Genomic DNA, 21,985 nt, shown 5'->3' with positions numbered 1-21,985 from the left:
CAGTAATAATTGAACAACATAAGAAAGAAGCAATAATAAAAAAGGGAGTCCGACAAGGATGTTCCCTGACCCTGTTACTTTCTAATCTTTACATAGAACTAGCAGTTAATGGTGTTAAAGAACAATTTAGATCCAGAGTAACAGTGCAAGGTGAAAAGATGTTATGGTTTGCTGATGATATAGTAATTCTTGCTGAGAGTAAAAAAGATTTAGAAAGAACAGTGAATGTCATGGGTGAAGTCCTACGCTAGAACTATCTCATGAAAATAAACAAGAACAAAACGAAAGTAATGAAATGTAGTAGAAATAATGTAGATGGACTGAATATAAAAATTGGAAGAGAAGAGATTATGGAGATAGAAGAATTTTTATAATTGGGAGGTAGAATTACTAAAGATGGACGAAGCAGGAGTGATATAAAATGCCGCATAGCACAGGCAAAATGAGCTTTCAGTCAAAAATATAATTTGCTTACATCAAAAATTAATTTATACATCAGGAAAACATTTCTGAAAGTATATGTTTGGAGTGTAGCTTTATACAGAAGTAAGACAGAAACTGTAAGTTTCTGTTGTTTCTATAAGTTGTACAGAAACTTTTACGAAGTACCTGAGAAAAAAAGCTTAGAAGCTTTTGTAATGTTGTGCTATAGGAGATTGTTAAAAATCAGATGGGTGGATTAAGTGACAAATGAAGAGGTGTTATGGCAAATTGATGAAAAGAGAAGCATTTGGAAAATTATAGTTAAAAGAAGAGACACACTTATAGGCCACATACTAAGGCATCCTGGAATAGTCGCTTTAATATAGAAGTGACATGTAGATGGAAAAAATTGTGCAGGTAGGCAACATTTGGAATATGTAAAACAAATTTTTAGGGATGTAGGAGATATACCGAAATGTAACTACTGGCACTAGATAGGGAATCTTGGAGAGCTGTATCAAACCAGTCAAATGACTGAAGACAAAAGAAAAATTTTACTATTTATAGGTAAGTTAACATAAAAACCAAATATTGGTACCATTAAATTAATTACGCTAAAACACTAATAATAAAATACAAACAAGAACAAGAAAAAGTTGCAATGCCCATCCAAGTGAAAACTTGTGTTTGGGCTGTTTCCTCTATACAAGTTAGAAAAAAAAACAAATTATTTTAATTAAAAATTTTGGGAAATTGTAAAAGTGAATTTGGTTAAACCATATGACAAACATATTAAAATATCTTATTCAAACATGAATGAAATATGAACTATCATTATATTAAGGATTAATGAATAATCAAGATCAATTATGTAAATCATATAATATGATTTACATAATTGTAAATATATTGTATAAAGTAGTGAATAAAAAAAAGAAGAAAAGAATTATAAGTAAAGCGATGTATAAAGAATGTGTGTTATAAAGTATATAAAATATTTATGTAATAAAGTAATTTAAGACAAGCAAAAGAAACAGAGAAAAAACGTTAGGAAGTAATCAATTAACTTCCGAAATATCTTTGTTTATGAGTTGAGAACAAAAATCTCTCATCTCCAAGCCACAATTTCAAACGTTTCTTGAAGACATTATATATATATATATATATATCTGAGAATAAAGTACAGTGGAGTATCTTCCGACAAAACGATGAGAATATTCTTTAGAATATCGGTATTTTTAGTAGTTTTAAGAAATGTACTATTACTTGTAATATTTTGTAAAATAAGGTTTAAATTGTTTTATTGCGGTAGGCTTAGGCCTAGGTAGGCACATGGTTGTCAACGTAGTCGGGATCCCAGGACGATAGGGGTATCATAAAATTAATAAGGAAAAGGAAATATGCAGTAGGTATATTATTTGAGAATATGGAGAAAGGGTAGTCTTGCTTTGGAACCCAGATCGAACAGACGTCCTGGTGATCGCGAATTCGTTATTTCCCTGAGCCTCGGTCTATCGCAAGTTGTTTTAATATTATTTGAATTCTAAATTGAATTAATCTTATATTGTAATTCGTGTGCTACTGAGTTATTGATAAGTGATAATTATCATTTGTAATTATTTCATTGTACGAGTTATCTACTCATTTTTATTAATTGAACTTTATTGTAATCTTATATATTCTCCACTTGTAATGGTGGGAATGAGTGAAGCACAAAACGTTGAATCCCTGACAAATCTCCTCGCCTCTCCGACATCAGAAGTGGGATCGTCTCCATCTGGTCCATCACCTGATCAGTGGAATACATTGTTTGAGTTTATGAAGTGTTGTATGCAAAAGCCATTATCGACAAAGAAAAGTGTTGCGTTACCACGATTTAATCCAGAGAGTGCGGGATCGGATTCTGTTGCTTGGTGCTCTGCAGCAGAACTGTGTCTATTAGAATCATCCTCTTCATCGCGCAATGTGACGTGTTTCAAATGTGGGGTAGCTGGTCATATTGCGCCAAACTGTACGGCTCCAGGTAGCAGCCGTAGCGGTCCAGGGAACAACAAGGAGAATGGTAGCGTCGAACGCCGTGTGAATCTTTGCACAGCTGCAGCTCCTACTGGTATTCTAAACCATCTTGGTGAGTCGTTTCCATATTGTTTTGATTCAGGAGCGAAATGCTCATTAATAAAGGAATCTATAGCGATTAAGTTTTCTGGACGTAGAATTAATGAATTAATAATTTTGAAAGGCATCGGAAATGTTGTAGTAAATTGTAGCATGCAAATTTTATCTATTGTAATTATGGATTTGTTTACATTAGAGATTCTTTTTCACGTTGTCCCAGATGAATATTTGAGTTATAATATTTTAATTGGTCGAGAAATTTTGAGCTTGGGTTTTGAAGTAAATATTTCTCAAAATAATTTTAAAATTTGTAAATCTTTAAATATTAATCTACATTTAATAGCTACAGGTACTAGTAGGGCAAATGGTCAAGTAGAGCGTGTAATGAGTACGTTAAAAAATATGTTCACTGCTGTTGAGTCTAATAATCGTCCATGGCAAGACGCCATTGGTGAAGTTCAGCTAGCTTTAAACTCAACCGCGAATCGTATTACCAAATCTAGTGCGTTAGAATTATTAATTGGTAAGAAGGCAAGACCTTACGGGTTGTTAGTTGATGACAACGAAAATGAAATTGATATCTCTAATGTAAGACAACGAGCGATTGAAAGTATAGAGGAAAATGCTAATTATGAGAAGATTAGATTTGATAAAAATAAAGCGAAGGTTAATAAGTTTAAAATAGGAGATCACGTTTTGATTAAGAACGAAGAACGTAATCAAACGAAACTCGATAGGAAATTTAGAGGTCCCGAGGAGAAGTTGTGCCGAGGAGACTGTTGATGTTGGTCCTGAAACAGGGACTATGGTTTAAAAAGAGACCACCAATGACGCAATGCACTAGTGGCTGGCAGCAGGTCGTGGACCTGGAATTTTTATTTTTCGCACATGCATCAGTGTGTAGTCGTAACTGCAAACTAAATTAGTGGCTAATGTTAGTTTGATCAGGGCGCGATGGTACTCTTGACTGGATACTCTTGACCTGGAGGTTAGGGTTTAAGTATACCCCCTAGAATTCTATCCCAGTTGCTATTGTTAGATAAAATTGAATAAAAACCAGATAGATCCCTTACCTAAGATTTTCTCTTAAATCTGCTGTAATGTGAGCTTGTGTTCTTCCTTCTTGGAGCATTTTCTCTCTTTGTTTCTGTAAGTATTGGATTTTTTCTTCTTTAACTTTTATTGTGTTTTGAATACCTTCTTTTTTCATGTTCTCAATTTCTTTTACTCTGTAAATTATTTATAAGTTCATTACATGTTGGAGTTAATGTTTTGTAAACTGAAAATATTTACTCTTAGTTTAGAAATTGTATTGATTCAAAATGTTACATTTTTTAGAAGCTGATTGGCAAAAAAACCCTGTCAGGTTAACTGCTTAAGTACTGTTGATCGACTCAACTAACTGGTTTGTTGGCTTCAATAACATGGCTTAAGGGAAGTGTTTTTCATTCTGGACAATTAATTTATGCATTAGAGGTTGCATGTCTTATAAGATGTTTTAACATCATGACTTTGACAGTTATAGTTACGATTCATAATGTGGTTTTAGTAGTCTTATGATCAAAATTTGGGTTCAAATCTTAATCAAAGAACTTTTTATTGGTCATATCAAGAAACATATGTGGTTACGATACAAGTGGTCTTCTCGTGATGAAGTTACTGCAATCACCTATTCCATGGGCTGGACCTTTAAATGTTATTATCTAAAATAACATATATATATATATATATATATATATATATATATATATAAGAATAATTCATGCCATCCACTCTTTTCTTTAACTAACTTATTTTTTCTTATTTTATTAACTTGATCTGATATAGTTTTTCATGTGCCACATTATTCTTCTTTTTTTTGTTTATTTAGTTTAATTAAGAGCTAGGTTTTTAAGATAACTAATCAGTATAAGTCATTACACCAAGGTGACATTAAATGAGGTCTGGAATTTTCACAGGGAATATAAGAAATAATTTTATATTCTAAATATCTTCTCAGTTACTGTAATACATGTGTCAACTCCCAATGGGTTCCGTAATTTGTATGAATCGAGGCAATGAACAAGCTGATATAACTAGTTAAGGAAACTTTTGTTCAGCCACTTTTTGAACATATGCTATGTGTTCAATATGTAATATTATTACTAATAATAATAATCAGTTTATACTGATATTTGTTACTAATATTGTAGTACTCTATGTGCTTTATGTAATGTTTTCTGAAGTACAATCTGCATCTAGCATATTGCCTTTGAAAGTCATCAGAGTAAGACAGTTCATGAAAAGTTATCTTTTGTCATCTGCATTTGAGGTACAGTAAGTTAACACATGGATGGATATCTCATATCTGATTATGTTTTGATATGTCGCTTGGATAACTGTGTATCACATTTCGCATGACTGAATACATTACACCAAATCATGTCATCAGTTAAAACTAGTACCCAGAACTGACATTCCTTTGAGTGGATTGATGATAGTCAAAATTAAAAACCTTATCAAATTTTTGAAAACTTAAACTCTTAGCAAAGTTTCTATTTATTTTATATTTTTTTGGGAACCCTGAACACTTCCATTTTTCATATTGTCAATTGCTACTGTATGTAATTAATGTATTATTTTTATTTTATTAATCATTCATTTAATTGTTTTCCATCTGTTTATACTATACACTTTATTCTTTTGTGGGGTGAATTTGAATTTGAATTTTTTATTTCAAAATCTTCTCATTAGTTTGTGTCTTTTTACAAATCCTACAGTAATCCATTTGTTTACTTGCAGAATACATGTAAAATCATAGTAAGTACTTAATATTTTTACTGTATTTTATGAGGGTTAGTCAAATATAAATCAAACTTTTGTTTTTAACATTTATTAACCCAGAATAAAAATACAGAACATATTTACTGTTTTTCTACACAATCTTTCTAAAGCTCTACACAGTCTTCACAACCCTTAGAAAGTTTCAAGTATATCACAAACTAATTGCACACAAGCTCGTTTACTTTGCTGTTCCTTTGAAATCGATATCCTCCTAGTCAAAACAAATGTTCAATGATCCAAACAAAAAGAAATCACAGGGGATAAATCTGAACCATACAGATGTTCTAAGGTTTCCCTGTAAATCTTGTTCAGCTTATCCCAAATGCAAACAGCTGTGTGAGACTTGGCATCTTCATGAAGGAGAATTGCACCTCTCATTGGCTGATTGCACCTTTTATTCCTGTAGGCAGGAAAATTGACAAAGAGTATCCCTTTCCAATCCCAAAATACATTTGTGAGGATTTTTCATACCGATTGTGCATTTTCATCTTTACAGGACGAAGTTTTCCACTCTATACTCATGAATTTCAACTTGAAGTGTAGCGATGGATCCATCTACACTTCAAGTAGCATCCAAAGTCAGGAGCCTTTGGCAGCTGTTCAAAGTTAGGTCTGTTTCTGATAGTGGATCAGAAATCTTTAAACCAACCTTACACAGATTTTGCGCAACCCAAGTTGTTTGTGATAGTGGAATAGGCAATCATAAGATGCTTCAACAAGATCATGGATCAATAAAATGTTGTCATCTGTCTTTTGTTTGATTGCCTATTGTGACTCATGTTCTACAGTTTCATGCGTTCTTTTTAAATTTACTAGTCCAGTCATATAGACCTGAGGAGAAATTTCGCAAAAATATATTGCACAATTGATTAAATGTCTTGCTCTGATATAATTCTACTGGCCAGAGAAAGGAAATACTCAAGACAGCCGGAGCTTCCATCCTCCTCGCATTGTCACTGTCAATGTCCTTCCACAACGCCCCCCTCATGTTTATATGCAAATGAGGAAGACAAAAGTCTGGTTTATTTTGACTGATTGGCACATAACTTACTTTGGATGAAAAATTAATATTTTTTACAAATACCTATTATCTGTTTATAAAATTTAAGGTGAATTTGGCGTCACCATTATAACCTTTATAAAATGTTATAAAAGTTCTTTTTAAAATAACTGGTTTATAGAATTTGCTACATGCATAAAAATATCTTCTGATTGAAGGATCTTGTATTGAGATAAACAGGAACACAGAGGATCATCAGAATTTTTATTTTCCAAATTTAGCAATAGAATACTGATACTTTTTTTTAATTAAACAGATCTTAAACCGTTTAACACATTCCATTTACAATAAAATAAAGTAAGTTCAGTGACTGTGTTACACATTGAGTTTATCACTTAAAGTTTAATTTATTTAATTAATAATTTAATAAAATTTAATTTTATTAGAATTTTTAAAAATTAATTATAATTGAGAAACGTTTCTTTTTCCTACCTTCTAAGTCGACTTAAATGTTCTAGTTGACGCTGAGTATTTTCACATTCAACCTGAAGTCGTTTATTTTCAATGTTCAAATTAGATGCTGTCATTGCACGTTCCAGTGCAGAACACTGTAATAGTAAAACTTGATCTTGCCATGCTTCAAAACCTTTCTCTAGTTCCCTTTGCATTTCTCTTGCTATTTCAAGTCTCATTTCCCTCTCTGATCTGTAATGAAATAGATAAGAGTATAATAACAATACCCATAAAACTCAAATCTCAACATTATGTATAATAGCTAAAATGCCGTATGGTAAATTAATCATTAATACCTACTGAATTCCCTGTTATTATAGATAAATTATCTTCTATAACTCATTTACTTCTCAGTGTTTTGAAATGTTGAAATGTCTGTAGAATAAAAAATGTCCAATAAATCAAAAGTTATCATAAATCATATTATAAATAATTTCTTTCTTGTTGGGTATATTAGATAAGATTTTATATGAAACATGAAGCTTGGCTTAATCTAACAAGGAAACAAAGCCACTTGATTGGTTCTTTGTACAACTACTGATTAGAAAACGCGTCCTGAGCACTTTTGACAGCTTATGTAGAGCCCTTGCCACTACATAAGCTGCCACAAAGAAGTAATTTTTCTACTAACTATTTGAAGGTTCTAACTTAACATTGAGATGGAATCAACTGATCTAATTCCAGTGACAATCATCCAAGGTAGAAAAGGTAAAGAAATGGAAAGAGTAAGGGAACAATCAACCCATAGAGCAGAAGATGCATCTAATTGGGTAGTTTACCATGTTGCACAAGATTTAATATAAATAAACCATGTTGCTGATAAAGTTTTAATTGGAAAAAGGTTATAAGCAAAATTTGAAAATGGTGTTTTTTTTATTTGAGTGTTATTTTATGCCATTCCTAGCATTGTCACTAACATTCATGGAGAGTGGTAAAAGTAGTTTTGAGTTCTCTGAAATGCATGAACTATGAATGTTAGAATGACAATGCTAGGAATTTCAGAAAATAACACTCAAGTTATTCATGATAATTCTAGCAGATATATACAATATTGTGAAAATTGTATTTTTTTTTTATTTATACCTCTTGTACCTGTTTTACAACTGACCATTTTTCCATAAAAAAATAACAATTTTTATTATACATTTTATATCTAACAATTAATCTGTTTGCTTCTTATAGCATCACTCTAGAATATTTTTCTAGATATATTTTCTCTAGTTTTCTTTTTTAACTTACAGGTTGATCTAAAAAAAATTATAGCAACCAGAAACTGACTATTAACTGAGCATTTTTGTATATAGAAAAGTGTAATACTTAATTTATATTATTTGTAGATCTAATTATTAAGAATCCAATTAAAGTTCACACTTTTCAAATAAGGTTTACTGGTATCTATCCTAACAGAAGCAGTTCCTTGTGGGTTGATAATCATTTCCTTCATCTCTTCTTCCTTGGTTAGGTATAGTATTAATTGAGGCAAGAGCAGTGCTAGCCCCAAATAATCAAGATGTACAGACATAAAATGATGTTGATGATGTACAGGCATCATCAAGATGTATAGACATAAAATGATATTGTGCCTACTGCTCATTGGTAGATCCTTCTTTACTAGAGGTAATGGGTGGCTCTGCCTGCAGACCGAATTGTCCACGAGTTGAGTTGCATGGGTAGATAAATTAGTTGCTTAGGTAATTTTGTATAAAATCAACCTCATACTCCCGAAATTTATTACGATTTTAATCCTATAAATATTTCTTAACTGAATACCTATTTGTTAAAATGCTTGATATTATACTACAAGTGCTACTGTTAGATCATAAAAAAAACACAGTTTCTGTAACACTTTAACCATCAACCATCATTTGACCAGTGGATGAGAGTATTTTAAATTAAATTTTGTTAATATTTTTTTCCAATTGCTTGTTTTAAAATTGTGTTTGTTTTAATTAATGTTTTTCTTAACATCAATATTCAACTATAAAATTCTCATTGAACCTTTATTTCAAATAAAATCAAATCTATTTTCATAAAAAAATAACAGTTATTACTGAACAGTGTGGCATCCATATATCATTGCAAATATGGGATCTGTCACCTTTTTTCTTCTAAAATCTTCATACATTATTAAGACTTCAAGTCTTCATTTAATGTTTTCATTAAATGGATTGAGAAAAGAATTGCAGAATAATTTTGAATCATTCGTTCAAAAAATAAAAGCCTACAATTACATTTTTGTAAATTCTGTTTGCTTTCAAATATATTACTTCTACATATTTTTTCTGAGCATTACATTATTTTGATATTCATTCCAGAATTGCCTTTCTTGTTTATATGATTAAGAGCTGAATACCAATTAATACGTCATTTACATGTATCCTAATTATGAAAATGTTAAGAATGATGATAAAAGAGTTAATTAATTATAAGGAATTTTAAATTATTACAAAATACAACTGTGCAGTTCAGTGTCATTCTTTGAAGTCCTTACATATTTTCAACTGCTTACAAATTTCATTTTTACTACTAAGAACATTTCTCTTGATTTACACCATTTTCTAACTAGTAATAAAATATTGGGAAAGATATTAAACAACATCCCAAACAACCTGATATTCTTGGGATGAAATGAACTAATAACTACTATAAAATTAAATTTTTCTTGGAAACTTGAATTTAAAAAATTATGGTATGAGATAAAGTATTAATTATTACTAGCGTAAAAATATGTTTAATATAAATTAACTGCACCTATTTTCTTGAATATGTTTTTCTTTGTGTTTTAAATACTCAATATAATATTGCCTGGACTTTTCTTCTCTTTCTTCTAATTCTCTTCGTTTTTGTTCTAATAAAAGTTCTTTTTCTGCATTAACATCATACAAATTCTCACGATGACGGATTTCTTCTACACGATTTGCACTGGCCACTCGCTGCAAAATATTATAAAGTGTACAATTATTTATTTGTTCAAGTAAGGGTTTTTTTTTAAATAATTGATAAAATTTATTATTTGCAGTGGCAATAATAACTAATAATAATTGTAAATAATAGTTTTTTAAAAGAATTATTAAAAATTATTCCATAATGGTAATAATAAAATTTCCTTGAACAAGTCAAATTAATCCCATATTTTTAATAAGTAGCATCTTGCACACCAAAAGGATAAAGTAATATGTTAATGGCTGAAGCAAAATTTAATACTTGAACACTATGTTCAGGTTTCCTCTGAATACCTAACCATCACCTAGAGAAAAAATTATATACCTAGTTCAGAGGAAAGACTGAATTGCAATGTCATATTTCAGGGAATAGTATCTTTGAAATTGATGAATGTAATGTGACAATGAAATTGTTCAGTATTGGCTTACAATTAATATTTTTAAACAAATATTACTTTTTACAAATCAAGATTTACTGACAAATGTCAATATAGAATATTTAATAATTGTTTATAATCTTTCATACAAAATATGATTATTAGATTTTTGGAAAACACTACCCTATAAAAAAAAGATTTTTTTCAAAACCTTCTAATTCCACATCTAGATATGTTTTGTCATATTTGTCTGTGAATATCTATTGCGCTTAAGATTTATTAATAATAATAGTTAAGATTTCTTTTTTGTTTTGAGTATATTGATTTTTTTTATCATTAACTTTGGAGATATTTGCCCTACATCTGAAACCTTTCTTGATATTGTTATCATTTGACTTAATTATTTTGTAATTTAAATTGAAAATTTTTATTTAATACCTCACACATTTAATTCACAACTCTATTTTTCATACATTCATGTTTATTGTGGTCTGAACATTTTTATAGTGTTTTTTTTTTAGTTTTAAAAGCCAATAATATCAATTTAAATTTGTCTAATATGAAATATTCTACAAGTATAAATGTAATTTTTATTAAAACTTGTTCTGTATTGCTTTATTCATTTAAATGTTTACATTGCTTAATATATTCCAATAATATAAAATGTAATTTAAAACAGTTAAGTGCTTGAAGAGATGTCTTCAACTTTTCTCTTTTCTTAAACTAATCTTTTTTTACATTACACTTTTTTAAATGTTTTTATTAGTCTTACATAGAAATAAAAAAAAAAAGGAATGGAAAAATCTGTGGCAATATTTAACACAACTGTAGAAGAAAAATTGTGTTCTCAGAGTTGTATTTGCAATTAATAAAATATAAATTATCTTGATATAATTTATAATATGCTAGTGCCATAGTATAGAAAATTTATTGTTTTTAATGTACATGTTTATAACCACAAGTATAACTACACACATCTATATACACACTCTGTGCGTAAGTTCTTTCTCCTTTTCTCTAGCATGTTCAGCTCTTTCCAACCGCTCTTCTAACTCCTGCTGAAGTTTTTGTTGATATATTGCAGAATCTAGTTCTTTTTGCCGTAAGTTAGCATCAACAATTGCCCGACGTTTACACTCCACAGCTTTTTTTTCTAGTAGCTCAAGTACCTGAAATTATACACTTACTTTAACAACATATATATTTTGCAAGAGACAAACTGTTTAAATTTTTAAAAGCTGTGAGATTATCTCTGAAATAATTTTTTTTTAAGTATTATGTTTCCTCATTTGACATGAAACTGACCTCCCTTGCACTTCCACCAACGTTATTTTAATTTTGTAATCATCCCCATTATTTCCTATTTATTTTGTACATGTATATTTTATATATATTTCATCATCGCCCCACTACTTTTCTTAATAGAATATCATTTTTATACATATTTTTTGCACCATCTTTGTGTTTTGTTTTATTTTTCCTTGTTTATTATTTTAAGGCGCAATACATAAAAGCTAGTATTAGTACTTGTTACCCTCAGCAGGATAATGAAATCTTACTGACTATGATTACACACAGTCACTATGTGAACCTCATTTAGCAAACATTTAATGTGTCAAATAATTTCACGAGTTGTTTCTGCAATAAAAAATCAGCGCCGTGTTCTATAAAACCCACTCTTGCTATTACCTCTTTGTATATAATAAGTAATATTACTGATGCTATCAGTCTAGATTACAAACATTTACCTACAAGTTAGTTATGAAACTATATTACAAAGGTAAAAATCGACTGTTTACACTTTTTATGATTTTGAAATTAGACCCACAGTCTAATTGTTTATTAATTTGTCACCAATGACATATTATCAAGATCTGTTTTGTTCTTTCATTTAACATCCTCTTTGTAAGTTTTTAAAAAGTAAGATATATTTGAAAATATTTTAATACATTTTTTTAACACAAAAAGTTTGAAGTGGGCTAACATTTTTCTCACAGACTTTACATCTGTACCAAATTGTTTACTGTTACATTCAAAAAATGTTATTATTTATGTCAGACAGATTAATAAATGGGTAAAAAGCCCTGTGAATGCCACATTAGAGTTTTAAATAAACTCAAAAAGGTTTTGTGACAGGGCTTTCTAAAATAAATAGTATATACTGATTGAATGATTAGGAATAGGAGACCAGCCTTTACCTGTAGCCCTTCAGCCACTAATCTGACCTTTCTTAGGAAACAATCCCTTGGACAGGTCCTCATGTAAACAGACTTACCCCACAGTACTTATCCAAGAAAGAAAGATAAAGGATTAGGAAAGGGGACAATAAATCACAAAGGAACTACTTCTGAGTAGGGAAAGTTTACCCCTCTTGCCCAGGATAAACTGTTTACCTTGGAACATTTGAAGGAATACATCCTGTGCAAAAACTGAAAATACATCTTGTTATTTATTTAATGATAACTAATTCTGTGGACTTTACTTTGATACATACATTTTAAAAATATCTTTTACAAAATTTACTGTATTTTCAAATATGCCACTGTACTTTTGAAGGAACTTAGAAAATTTTATTTTTTATATACGGTATTCAATTTTCTGTACTAAAAGGGCCAAACCATAGAGGTGTTGAAAACTTTTGTTATTGTTGAGCCCCTGATTATTTAGGCATGAGTTGTATGTTTCCAGCTGTCCCTAAGTCCAAGTAAACATAAATAACAAATCTGTATCCTCAATAATATACCAAATTTGAATTTTCTGATTTATGTAGTGTGCTACTGTTGACCTGCTATAAAGAAGTAATAGGTTCCTGGAGAGGAGTAATAAATCAATTCCTTATTGCCCAGCCATATTACTGCAGATATATCAGTTTGCTCTCTATCGAAAATCTATTTTTTTCTAACCTTTCTCATTTAAATATGTCTTAAATCGTTTTCAAGGTGATAACACAAAAAGAGGCTTGACAGGAATTGGATTGTTCATAATATTTTATTTAGATGTAGTTAACGAAAGATGTTTTAACTGAAAATCAAGTTAAAAAAAAGATTGTGGTCTTTTGAGGTGGTAATCGGGAATAATTAAAAATTTGTTGACTGTGTGCATTTATGATAGCCAATGGAAGTTGACATTTCCAGTAAAGGGCAATTTTAGTAGAGAGCCAATAATCTGAAATTTGCTTTCCTGAAATTAGAAAATAATGTTTACATTATTTTCTAATGGTTGGAATACAGCAAGTTTCCAAATTTTGTATTTCTACACTAAAGTTCCATGGAATATTTTTTTAAGAGGTTGTTCTAAGAAAGACCTGGAAGAAGATCTGGCCACAAACAACTTTGATTTCATTGCAACATCTACTGATAACACCTGAAAGTTATGCTTTCTTATATTAAAAGCAGTTGCATAGCATCTATCCAAGAATAAGGCCTACAATTACAAGTCCTGCTGGACGGAGTCCTTGTCAAGACTTGGGAATGTAAGAGAGGAAAAGGTATAGAGAGCCAAATTGGTGTGGAATGTGGTTGAGTAGAAGCGAAAGGCAATAGTAACGAGACAAGAGAGGATTAAATTAAAAAAAGATAGCTTTTCAAAGATTCAGGGTACTTTAAACTGTAGGGACAAGTCTAGCAAACTTATATCTTCCTTGGACAGCAGCCAGTTAATGGTAGCTTGAAGAAGACCCTTGAGTAGAGGAAACTTGCAAAAGCAATTACAACACTTTAAAAAGCACACACAGCTGCTTTAAAAAGCACACACAAGGAGCAGGGGAAATATATAAAGCAACAAATTTTAGGGGTTTAGAACAAGACATCTTCAATGACAAGTTCACTGTTCAGGAGGTTGAAGAGGCCATCCACTCCCTGAAGAACAAAATACATCTGGTCATGATATGATAGTGGTAGAATTCCTCAAAAACTTTGGACCAGTTGCAGTGTGGACATTGGTGTCACTATTTAATCAAATATGGAAATTAGATGTCCAGCATCCTGCAGGAAAACAATAATTATACCATTTCTGGAACGCAGAAAATTTCCTGACTCTCTCCAGCTTCCGCCCAACATCTCTGACCAGAATTTTGGCAAAGCTATAGAAAAATTGATGAATGCTCGCCATTTTCTGAAAAGCAGTAATATTATTTGTCAGGAGCAGACAGGCTTCAGAAAGTATCGATCAACCACACAACAACTTTTACTGTTCAGCCAGAAAATTAAAGACTGGATAAATCTGAAATGATTGGCAGTTTTTGTAGATTTCAAGGGTGTGTATGACTATCTGGAGAATGCAGTTGCACAAAAACCTGTGCAACCGTAATGTTAGGGGGAATAAGTTAAGGTGGCTTTACTTATTCATCAACCAGTGGTTCTGTGCTACAAGGGTCAACGATACATTATTGGATTTTAGGAAACAAAATGTTGGTGTTTCTCAGAGAACTACTGAGTTTGGCCATGATTAACAACTTTCCAACTGCCTACAAAAAATAGAGGGGTGTCTTGGTCTGTTTCTCATCCTGGATACAAAGAAGACACAGTAGAAATATGTTAAAAAGACATTGGAGAAAGTAAGGAAAAATACTTAATATAAAATACTTAAAAGATTGGCTGGGAAGTATTAGGGATGTTCTTTATTAATGTTAAATTTAACATCCAAGGTTTATAATTAAACCTCTCTTGCTGTATGGGTGTGAGCTGCTGATGTCAGCAAACTTGACTGAGATGGAACACTTGCAGAACTAGGCCATGCGACATTACTAGGGCTGTGAAAACATCGATCCTGGGATTGCAAGCTGCTAGAAATCATCCACCACTGACAATGGAAATAGAATGATTAATGAATCTTCAGTATGAGAAATTAACTAGATTGCCTTTTGATGACTACTGGCTCAAATATGTCATGCATAAACATCATTTAAAAACACAAAAGGGTTTTATACAGCAGGTCAAGGAGGTAAGGCAAAAATTTGTTTTCTTTGCAGCATAGAAAATCTCAAACTTCCAAAATCCCCATTATGTACATTAATGCATTTAATGTATCCTCATTTATGCACTTAGGGGAGCCGTAGAGGAAATTAAATTTTGATGGGATACTATTGCAGGTCATATTACAAACGTTTCACTATCCAAAGCCTATCTTCATCACCATTGTCAAACCTTAGTGCGCAAGCCACTGTTAAAGGTGAAGAAACAGATAATTGCTAGGAGCTAAGTCAGGGCTATAAGTGGATGATATAAAATATTCCAACAAAATTTGCCCAGTTACTGTACCTCATTGTCTGATTTGTCATGTGTGGTCAAGCATAGTCATGCAAAAGCAAAATTCCTCATAACATCGTAAGTTGTTTTGTTTTTTGTAGCTATTTTAAGGTTTTTTAACATTTTCCAATACATTTCAGCAATCACTAAATTTGACAAGAAATACACCCTGTTTGTCCAAAAAAAAAATAGTCAAGCTTCTTGCTAAACGTTCTTGTTTCTTTCATCTACAAGATGATGAATGTTATCATTGCATTAACTTCTGCTTTATCTCAATATTTGAATAAGAAATCCAGCTTTTACCTCTAGTAACAATGTGATCAAACAATTTATCACCTTCATTTTCATAATGCTGTAAAAATTTGCTATCAAAAATTGGATTATTCCTGGCACTTTACCTTGGCTGAATCACAAATTGTAGCACTCATTATAAACAATTTCAGATATACAAAGCTATATAAAACCAGCTAACAACAACAAAATTATTGTTACTTACAGCTGACTATTGATTAGAATAACGGAGTTAGGCATGCCCAGTTTTTTTACATCTCATATACAGGTGCCAAATTCAAAATGCACCTTGCTTAACTCTGTTAGTAAGGGGTAGTATCTTAGACTACTCTCCCAACAAAAACTGGTCTCAAAAGCAGTTTGGAGGATTACGGGATCACCTCCAATAACTTCCCTTACTTCCACAAGATGGCCATTCCTACTTCGTTCCATTACTGCCAGTAATGGCCATCATTGTGTGACAAACTACATGTTACCATTTACATTAGTTTTTTCTCACTAGTGTAAATATACAAACAGTAGTTTTTATTTAATATTTTATTAGTTTTAGTATTTAAGTTTGTAAACATATTTAGTGACAATGTGTAACAGACTAAATACTAGTTTTGAAATAAATGAAATACTTTTTTAGAAATTCAGACCAGTATTATAATCAATTCTTTTGTAATATATGTACATCATGCAGTCTAAAAAAGATAAAGCCAATGTCAACAATAGGGTTTGAAAAAAAAATCAGCATGGATCTTACTATTCCAAACATTCAAGAGAGGCAAAAGGTACCAAACTTGTCAAGGATCCTCAAACAAAACATCAATGACGTCGTTGGTCCATCGACTTCTCACTGCTAAAATGATCATCAAGAATCAGAACAAGAAAAGTATGTATATTTTTCCCTGCTATGAAGAGAAGAATGATGCGTTTCTATTGCAAAAACTGTAGAAAACATATTTGCATGAAGCACCAATCCATACAAATTATATGTGTAGAATGCACAGAAAATTTTTAAATTGGCAAAAACCACATGATCATGATTAAAATAATGTATTTGAATTAGTTAAAATATATATTAAAGTTTTTTCAGTTCTTGATCATTTTTTCACATGAGTAGTCCTAGAGACTACGCCTTACCATTCACTCGTGTAAAACCAGCACTACCACTAAATGGTTAAAAGCACAGCTCTTATTACCTTCATCTAATTGCTTTAAACAGTTTGAATAACTGAAAATCTGACTAGTCCTTTCCAATTCTTGTTAAATAACATAATATTTATTGGGGCATGCTCTAACATTATTTTTTTTTCTAAGTAAATACAAAACAAAGTGGCATGTACCGAAAGAAAATCGCATGTTCTTACAATAAGAATCTGAAACAGTGCTGATTTAAAAAATTAGACCATAAATGAATCATATTGGTAGCTGATTTCAACATTCCAACAGGAAAAATCAGGTAAAAAACGTCAAGTCATTATTTTTTTGTGTTCACCAGTAATTATTATTACCTTATAAAAATGTATTGAAAAGAGAATATAAATTACACTTGGCAAGAAAATGGATTAATATATGAGTCTATAATATAATTGGTTGGATTTCTTGAAAAACTTATTAAAATATAAAATTTTATATTACATGTTGCTTAATATTCTCAGTAATTTCTTTTTTAGTTTTTTAATAAAATCTAAATTTAAATAAAATAAAATTTAAACTACATCCCATGTTGCAATTGATTGTGTAAATAAAAAACTTATCTATTTACTGATTCAACTTACTTACTCTCTTTTCTTCTGCTTGTTTAATCAGTTTTTCAGTTTGTTCATTTCTTTTTCGGATGTTTTCCTCCAGTATTTTTTGAGATAGGCGTAAGTTTTCTTTTACCTCTTCCATTCGCATCAAATTTTCCTGACTTTCCAATCTTCTTTTTTCCTCTATTATCTGTTGCCATTTTTTCTTTTTCTGATTTTCAAGCTGTAAACTCAACTCGGTTAGTATTAAAAACAAATACTTTGCTTTAGAAAATGTAGTCATGCATTCTAAAAATCCAAACAAATCTTTAGTGTAAGTTCATAGATCAGTATGAAGAAATAAATAATCTTTAAACATTTGTAGTATTTTAAATCAATAACAATTCAATTTTTAAGCAATTAGAAATACCCTTCTGGAAGTGTTTTACAAAAATACAGTACCATATTTTCTTCAAAAATACCATAGATGAAGAAAATGCATTAGAGCTCTGAAAAGATATTTTGGGAATGTCTTTCCAGACTTTAAAATTAAGTTATGATTAATTAATTATTGTATAAAATAAATTTTAATATTAAAATGATCGAGTTTGTGGATAAAACAGATAAAAGATGCTTAAATTAATTATTTTTTTCTACCATACTGTTATAAAATAACTGAGAGAGGTGACATTTAAACAATGTTCTTGATCTTAAAATGTTCAATTAGGAGGCAAGATTCTAATCTTTTTTTTTTAAAATCCACTACAACTAATCCCCTAGAGAATACAGAAGAGTTCTTATGAGAACCATTAAAGAGTGATACATCAAATTTAAACAGACAAATATATATATGATTGGTCACTATTGATTGAAGAAAATGTTGAGGCAGTACAGGTAGTACATATTCTTAGTTTTCAAAGCAATTTAGGTATGCATTTACAGACTAGAATTTTACAAAAAATTGAAATTATTAAAGTGTCCTTTGTAACACTGTGTACAAATACAATGAATTACATCAAATGACCTACAGTGTCATCAAGAACTTCCAGTTTTGAACACAGTGAAGACTGTTCTAAATTTAATTACAATGTTTTTATTTTTCAGATAAGGCAATGTTGCATGTAACTTGTATGATAATCATAAGTAGGGTTCAGAGAATCCAAGCATCTAAGAAGACAAGAGATAACAAAGGCAAATGGTAGGTGCAGCTTAATGCAAATAAAGTCATCCAGACATTTCTTCTTTGTAGGATATATCATCACAAGGATGAATTATCCTACACAGGATATTTATGTTACACTTGTGTAACATCAAGTATGCTTTGTTGCTAGTTGTGCTTCAATGCTTGTCAAGTAGGTGTATTTTTCAACAGGATTTTCCCTGCACTAGGGATAAATAACTGGGCCTAAAGTAGTGTAAACTTTCCAGGACACTTAATTGGTCGGGAAGTCACCATAACTACCACTTACCTGTCATAACTATTAGATTTTTTTTGGTGGGCTAATGTCAAATCTCATGACAGTTGCTACTGTTTTTATTTCTCTGGGGATTTCAGTCTTGTAAAAAGAAGACATAGATCTAAAGCATCACCTAGATGTTTTCCAATCATAAATTATGCCTATATGGAAATTTCAGAAATTTGGTATTTTAGCTTTTGAACATTGCAAACCTCATTCTCCAGTATATTAATATTTGCTGATCAGCATAACTTAGTTATGCTGATCATAACTAAGACCTACATAACAGACAAACATTTCACTTAGATTGACAAAAAGCTTTGTATTTTATCTTCAGTCATTTGATTGGTTTGATGCAGCTCTCCAAGATTCCCTATCTAGTGCTAGTCGTTTCATTTCGGTATACCCCCTACATCCTACATCCCCAACAATTTGTTTTACATATTCCAAATGTTGCCTGCCTGCACAATTTTTTCCTTCTACCTGTCCCTCCAATATTAAAGCGACTATTCCAGGATGCCTTAATATGTAAGTCTGTCTCTTCTTTTAGCTATATTTTTCCAAATGCTTCTTTCTTCATCTATTTGCCGCAACACCTCTTCATTTGTCACTTTATCCACCCACCTCATCTTTAACAGTCTCCTATAGCACCACATTTCAAAAGCTTCTAATCTTTTCTTCTCAGGTACTCTGATCGTCCATGTTTCACTTTCATATAAAGTGACGCTCCAAACATATACTTTCAGAAATCCTTTCCTGACATTTAAATTAATTTTTGATGTAAACAAATTATATTTCTGACTGAAAGCTCGCTTCGCCTGCGCTATTCAGCATTTTATGTCACTCCTACTTCGTCCATCTTTAGTAATTCTGCTTCCCAAATAACAAAATTCCTCTACCTCCATAATCTTTTCTCTTCCTATTTTCACATTCAGTGGTCTATCTTCATTATTTCTACTACATTTCATTACTTTTGTTTTGTTCTTGTTTATTTTCAAGCGGTATTTCTTGCGTAAGACTTCATCCATGCCATTCATTGTTTCTTCTAAATCCTTTTTACTCTCAGCTAGAATTACTATATTATCAGCAAGTCGTGGCATCTTTATCTTTTCACCTTGTACTGTTACTCCAGATCTAAGTAGTTGTTTAACATCATTAATTGCTAGTTCTAAGTAAAGATTAAAAAGTAACAGGGATAGGAAACATCCTTATCGGACTCCCTTTCTTATTACGGCTTCTTTCTTATGTTCTTCCATTATTACTGTTGCTGTTTGGTTCCAGTAAATGTTAGCAATCGTTCTACTATCTCGGTGTACCAGCTTTGTTTAACACATTGTTAGATTTTAATTTATGTATCCATAAATTTTCCCTAACTTTCCTGTATGCTCCGTCTATTTTACCAATGTTCATTTCTCTTTCCACTTCTGAATACTTTTCTTTAATTCACTCTTCTTTCACTAGTTTGCACTTCCTGTTTATAGTATTTCTTAAATGTCTATAGTTCCTTTTACTTTCTTCATCACTAGCAATCTTATATTTTCTATGTTCATCCATCATCTGCAATATATCGTCTGAAATCCAAGGTTTTCTACCAGTTCTCTTTGTTCCACCTAAGTTCGCTTCTGCTGATTTAAGAATTTCCTTTTTAATATTCTCCCATTCTTCTTCCACATTTTCTACCTTATCTTTTATACTCAGACCTCTTGCAATGTCCTCCTCAAAAATCTTCATTACCTTCTCTTCCTTCTCTTCCTCAAGCTTCTCTAAATTCCACCGATTTATCTGATACAGATTTTTAAACTCCAATCTACATTTCATTATCACTAAAGTATGGTCGCTTTCAATATCTACTCCAGGATAAGTTTTGCAGTCGACTAGTTGATTTCTAAATCTTTGCTTAAGCATAATATAATCTATCTGATACCTTGCAGTATCGCCTGGCTTTTTCCATGTGTATATTCTTCTATTATGATTCGTACACTGGGCGTTGGCAATTACTAAATTGTACTTCGTGCAAAACTCTATAAGTCGGCTGCCTCTTTCATTCCTTTTCCCCAGCCCACATTCACCCACTATATTTCCTTCTTTGCCTTTTCCAATGCTTGCATTTCAATCTCCAACTATTATTAAATTTTAGTCTCCTTTCATATGTCTAATTACTTCGTCAATTTTTTCGTATAGACACTACCTATCGTCATCATGGGTGCTTGTAGGCATATAGATGTTAACAATCATTGTTGGTTTAAGTTTCGATTTTATCCATATTACAATGATTCTATCGCTATGCACATTTTTAAATACTCTACTCTCTTCTCTGTGTTCTTGTTCATTACGAAACCTAGTCCTGCCTGCCCATTATTTGAAGCTGAGTTTATTCTAAAATCATCTGACCAAAAGTCGTTTTCCTGTTCTCACCAAGCCTTGCTAATTCTTACTATATCTATATTTATCCTATCCATTTCCCTCTTTAAATTTTCTAACCTACCAACCTAGACTTCTAACATTCCACGCCCCAACTTGCAGAATGTTATTTTTTAATTTTCTGGTGACCCCATCCTTAGTAGTCCCCTCCCAGAGATCCAAACGGAGGACTAGTTTACCTCCGGAATATTTTACCAAGCAAGGTGAGGCCATCATATTGCCATATGAAAATGCAGAGAGCTTCATTTTCTTGGAAAAAAAGCAGCTGTAGTTTTCCATTGCTTTCAGCTGCACAGCACTCAGAGGACTGAGTGATGTTGAAATGGCCGTTTAAGTCGTCCTGACCTACGCCTTTAACAACTACTGAAAGAGCTGCTGCCCTCTTTCAGGAATCATTCCTTAGTCTGGCTCTCAATAGATACCTCTCCGATATAGTTGAACCTTTGGTCCAGCTACTCTGTACCACTGAGCACTCAAGCTGTCTCACCAACGGCAAGGTCTCATGATTCATAGAGGGAATTTAAAAAAAAAAAAACTAAAAATGATTCAGCTTCAAAATATTGGCAAATTAATTTTAATTATGCTTCAAAATGATCATTCTGGATTTGTTATACACTTCTTGACACTGGAGCTGCACATGCCTTTTTTCCCAAAAAGAC

General features: G+C 31.4%; 2 protein-coding genes across 2 annotated transcripts in view; one reads left to right on the top strand and one right to left on the bottom strand.

The window, feature by feature from the left end:
* Aatf (Apoptosis antagonizing transcription factor) overlaps positions 1-18,648 on the top strand; it is a 97,862-nt gene extending 79,214 nt beyond the window's left edge. The window contains exon 9 of the mRNA XM_075379633.1: positions 18,553-18,648. Coding sequence (XP_075235748.1) covers positions 18,553-18,556 — 4 coding nt within the window. The 3' untranslated portion in view covers positions 18,557-18,648. The remainder of the gene's footprint in view (positions 1-18,552) is intronic.
* Positions 1-21,985, bottom strand: part of LOC142332839 (uncharacterized) — a 50,503-nt gene that overhangs the window by 1,151 nt on the left and 27,367 nt on the right. Inside the window, exons 9-13 of the mRNA XM_075379521.1 lie at positions 17,501-17,692; positions 11,183-11,362; positions 9,626-9,807; positions 6,854-7,066; positions 3,612-3,767 (exon numbers count right to left, since the gene is read on the bottom strand). Coding sequence (XP_075235636.1) covers positions 3,612-3,767; positions 6,854-7,066; positions 9,626-9,807; positions 11,183-11,362; positions 17,501-17,692 — 923 coding nt within the window. The remainder of the gene's footprint in view (positions 1-3,611; positions 3,768-6,853; positions 7,067-9,625; positions 9,808-11,182; positions 11,363-17,500; positions 17,693-21,985) is intronic.

Source organism: Lycorma delicatula, chromosome 1, assembly GCF_047948215.1.
Source record: "Lycorma delicatula isolate Av1 chromosome 1, ASM4794821v1, whole genome shotgun sequence".
NCBI classification, from domain to species: domain Eukaryota; kingdom Metazoa; phylum Arthropoda; class Insecta; order Hemiptera; family Fulgoridae; genus Lycorma; species Lycorma delicatula.
Note: the sequence above shows the minus strand (reverse complement) of the source record. Positions and strands in the feature narration are given on the sequence as shown.